The sequence below is a fragment of the Vollenhovia emeryi genome, unplaced genomic scaffold (genome assembly GCF_000949405.1).
Source record: "Vollenhovia emeryi isolate VEMERY1.0 unplaced genomic scaffold, V.emery_V1.0 DF939466.1, whole genome shotgun sequence".
NCBI classification, from domain to species: Eukaryota; Metazoa; Arthropoda; class Insecta; order Hymenoptera; family Formicidae; genus Vollenhovia; species Vollenhovia emeryi.
In genome coordinates this window covers 344-3,890 of record NW_011966900.1, presented here as the reverse complement: position 1 = coordinate 3,890, position 3,547 = coordinate 344, and the positions used below count along the sequence as shown (strand labels likewise).

Genomic DNA, 3,547 nt, shown 5'->3' with positions numbered 1-3,547 from the left:
AACCCAATCTACTATAATCTTTGGGGTCGTCCATATCAAATCAAACACCCTGTATACATATACGTGGATATACTTATATATATAGATAGAATCACGTAGTACTAAGGCCAGGCCACTAGGTGTCGTGTCGATCGTATATGTTTCCAACATTTAACATGGGGCTTGCACTTCTCATAGTATATGTTCTTTGGTGCCTCCGTGAAGAGTGCGAGAATGAGCATCCTTGATTACAAGAGAAGTTAGAGGAGACCGTCGTGGTAGAATTATGGGATGTTTGGATTCTACGTCAATCTTAGCATGATGGAGACGCCCACCGACTCTCAATATGCCTTCTCGGTCAATAAAGGGGATGAGCCGCACCAACGCATTCGAACGAGGCAAAACTTCTCCCTGTGTAAGAATTCGGATTTCGTTTAGGAACCATGATTGCTGAACAACCTTAGACCAAAATAAACGAGCTTGGCAGATTTCTTCAGGAGTTAATGGTGCAGCTATCGATACGTTTGCTGTTTGCTTTAATCGTGAAATAAACCTACGACAAAGAGCAGTGATTCTTAAAAGTTTGATTAGAGAGGAATGTTTATCGAGAAGATCCCAATACGAAGCCGGTTGTACTACGGCAATAGTGGCCTGATTTGGACGCATTTCGTTATCGGCATCCGGAGAAGAGAAAGCAGCAGCAGTAGGCCATGTAGTGGTTGGGCCACGCAGCCATTCGGGTCCATTCCACCAAAGATTATGAGTGGCTAGTTGACTTGGGCGCAGTCCACGAGATGCACAATCTGCCGGGTTTTCTTTACCGGAAATAAAATGCCACGAGCTGTTTGGCAAAAGCTCTTGAATTGCGTAGACTCGGTTTCTAACGAAATCTTTCCATCTAGATGGGTGGGTAGTGAGCCAAGTGAGTGCTACGGAAGAGTCAGTCCATAAAAATAACGGAGCTTCTAACAAATCAAGAGTATTTTGTACATGAACAACGAGACGAGCCAACAACAAAGCTGCGCTCAACTCCAACCGTGGGATTGTAATTCGCTTGAGAGGTGCCACTTTTGTCTTTGCACATATTAAACGTACAAGATATTCATTGCCCGCAGTATTTATTCGAATAAACACCGCTGCGGCCATCGCTAGATTGGAGGCGTCTGAGAATCCGTGGATTTCTACCAATGAACTTGACTGAATTGGTCCAAGCTAGAGTCCCTGTAGTAAGAGTCTGGCAAGAAATATTCTCCGTTTGATTGGTTTGACGCAAAATGGCGGAACCAATAAGGTGTCTCGAATCTGTACTCTGAACGCGGGATTATTATTATTATTATTATTTGGTTACCTTTGATCTGTTCGTTATCGCTGCATTACTGCACTAGTGCAATTAACTAACTGCACTAGTGCAGTAATGCAGCGATAACGAACAGACCAGACGCCATTTTGCGTCAACCCTTGCCAGACTCTTACTACAGGGACTCTAGTCCAAGCCATCTCGGTATCGTCAGCTGTTCAAGTCCGTTAAATCTCGCCGAAAACTGAACCATCGCTGTTGTATATCCGAAGGAAGCGCGTCATCTCAACCGGATTTCAGCAACCAGAGTTCCTGCATGATAATTTTCCCTCTAATTATTATCAGTGCCACGAGACCCAGAGGATCGTATACTTTGGAAAGGTCTGATAAAATAATCCTCTTCGATAATTTGTCCGTATGTAAAGGCTGCCCATAGAAAATGAAAATATCTGATTCCAGCTTCCACACGAGACCCAAGACCTTGACCGGTGACAAATTGATATCAACCACAGGAGAATTATTAGAGTCGGACGTTAGAGTACAAGGTAACAACTCTGGTCGATTTCCACTCCATTTTCGAAGAGAAAACTCCCCCAATTTACACAGCTCGTTGACTTGATGAGCAATCTCCTTTGCTTCATCAATAGTGTCTGCCCCACCGAATATATCATCTACATAACGACCTTTAGTCATAGGAAGTATCGCCTTTGGAAATTTCGGACCATCATCGTGGACGAGTTGTTGTAAGCAACGTAAAGCGAGAAAGGGTGCACACGATAGTCCGTACGTAACCGTGGTCAAGCAGAAGTCAACAGGTTGTTGATCCGGTCCGAACCAAATAATTCTCTGATAATTCCAGTCTTCCGGATGGACCGCTATCTGTCGAAACATTTTCTCTATATCGGCAGAAAAAAGATATCGGTGTATGCGGAGCCACAATAGAATGTCAGCAATATCCGTCTGAAGCTTCGCGCCTGAGTGCAGAATCTCGTTGAGAGAAACTCCACTACTCGTGCGACTAGAGCCATTAAAGACGACTCGGATCTTCGAATTATCCCCTTCTTGTTTGAGAATCCCATGATGTGGCAAATAATAAATATTGGCAAAATTATCAGGAAGAGTTGCTTCTACCATGTGACCAAGCGCTCGATATTCTTGAATAAAATTTTCGTACAGGCGTTTATATGGTAAATCAGATGAAAGACGCTTCGTGATTCTCCATAGACAGCGGAGGGCGGTCTCCCTCGAATCTCCCAGTAAACTAGAAGGTGATTTCAAAGGAAGCCGAACAATAAAGCGACCTGACGGGTTACGTGTGTGCGTAGATAAAAAATGATTTTCACAATCCACTTCGTCTGGGCTTAGTGACGCACTGATAGAAGAAGGTAAATCCTCCTGTGTCCAAAATCTAGCTAGCAAATTGTGCAAATCTTGGTCGGTGGAACAATGAAAATCGATGGCTTCGCTAGAATTATCGTTTAAAGAACCAGACGGACCGGAAAGGATCCAACCAAAAATGGTTTTCTGGGCTATAGGCTCGTGTTGATTTGCCTTGATCAAACCCTTCAAAATTATGGAACCGTAATTATCTGAACCGATAATGATATCCACAGGACCACAACGATAGAATTCTGGATCTGCGAGAGGCAGATTTTTAATATGAGGCCATGAACGAGAACTCACTGGAAAAGAAGGCAACTTAACTAAGAGGCGAGATAAAACGAATGTGTTAAACGTACACGAAGACAACTTATCATGTAAAGAACGAAGACGAAGAGTTACGAGACCACGGGTCTTTCCAAAATGAGAACCTCCTATCCCCACGAGTGGTATAGCTGCAGCTCTTCTTGGTAGTTTCAAACGATCCACTACCTCCTCAGAAACAAAAGAAAGCTCTGACCCTTGGTCAATAAGTAAACGCACAGGATAAGTGGCTCTATTTTCGTGTTGTATAACTGCACGACTCGTGGCAAGAAAGATTTGTCTTCGTGGTAACGAAGAGAACCCCTGGTGATGTGCACAGGTAGTCATGCTGAGGCAGAAGCAGGCGCATCTTTACAGACTGGTTTGGACTCTACCGTTAAAGGCGCAACAATATCGCTCGTGGTGTTCGCTGAGGCATCATGGAGAGCGGTGTGATGACGTTTCCCACATTTCTGACAACGTCTGGTACTTTGGCACTGTCGAAATGCGTGCAATCCTAAACAATTAAAACATCGCCGTTTTGAAACGACAATATCTCGACGCTGACGGACCGATTTCGCCTGAAAA

General features: G+C 44.0%; 2 protein-coding genes across 2 annotated transcripts; both read right to left on the bottom strand.

Moving 5' to 3' along the window:
• Positions 1-171: 171 nt before the first annotated feature.
• On the bottom strand, positions 172-1,125 carry LOC105557509. Its single transcript, XM_012004765.1, has one exon. The coding sequence runs from the start codon at positions 1,123-1,125 to the stop codon at positions 172-174; it is 954 nt and encodes a 317-aa protein (XP_011860155.1).
• Positions 1,126-1,561: 436 nt separating this feature from the next.
• On the bottom strand, positions 1,562-3,307 carry LOC105557508. Its single transcript, XM_012004764.1, has one exon. The coding sequence runs from the start codon at positions 3,305-3,307 to the stop codon at positions 1,562-1,564; it is 1,746 nt and encodes a 581-aa protein (XP_011860154.1).
• Positions 3,308-3,547: the final 240 nt, after the last annotated feature.

Bases quoted from the DNA above. Each gene is read 5' to 3' on its own strand.
- LOC105557509 (XM_012004765.1), bottom strand. From the start codon at position 1,125: ATGGCCGCAGCGGTGTTTATTCGAATAAATACTGCGGGCAATGAATAT.
- LOC105557508 (XM_012004764.1), bottom strand. From the start codon at position 3,307: ATGACTACCTGTGCACATCACCAGGGGTTCTCTTCGTTACCACGAAGA.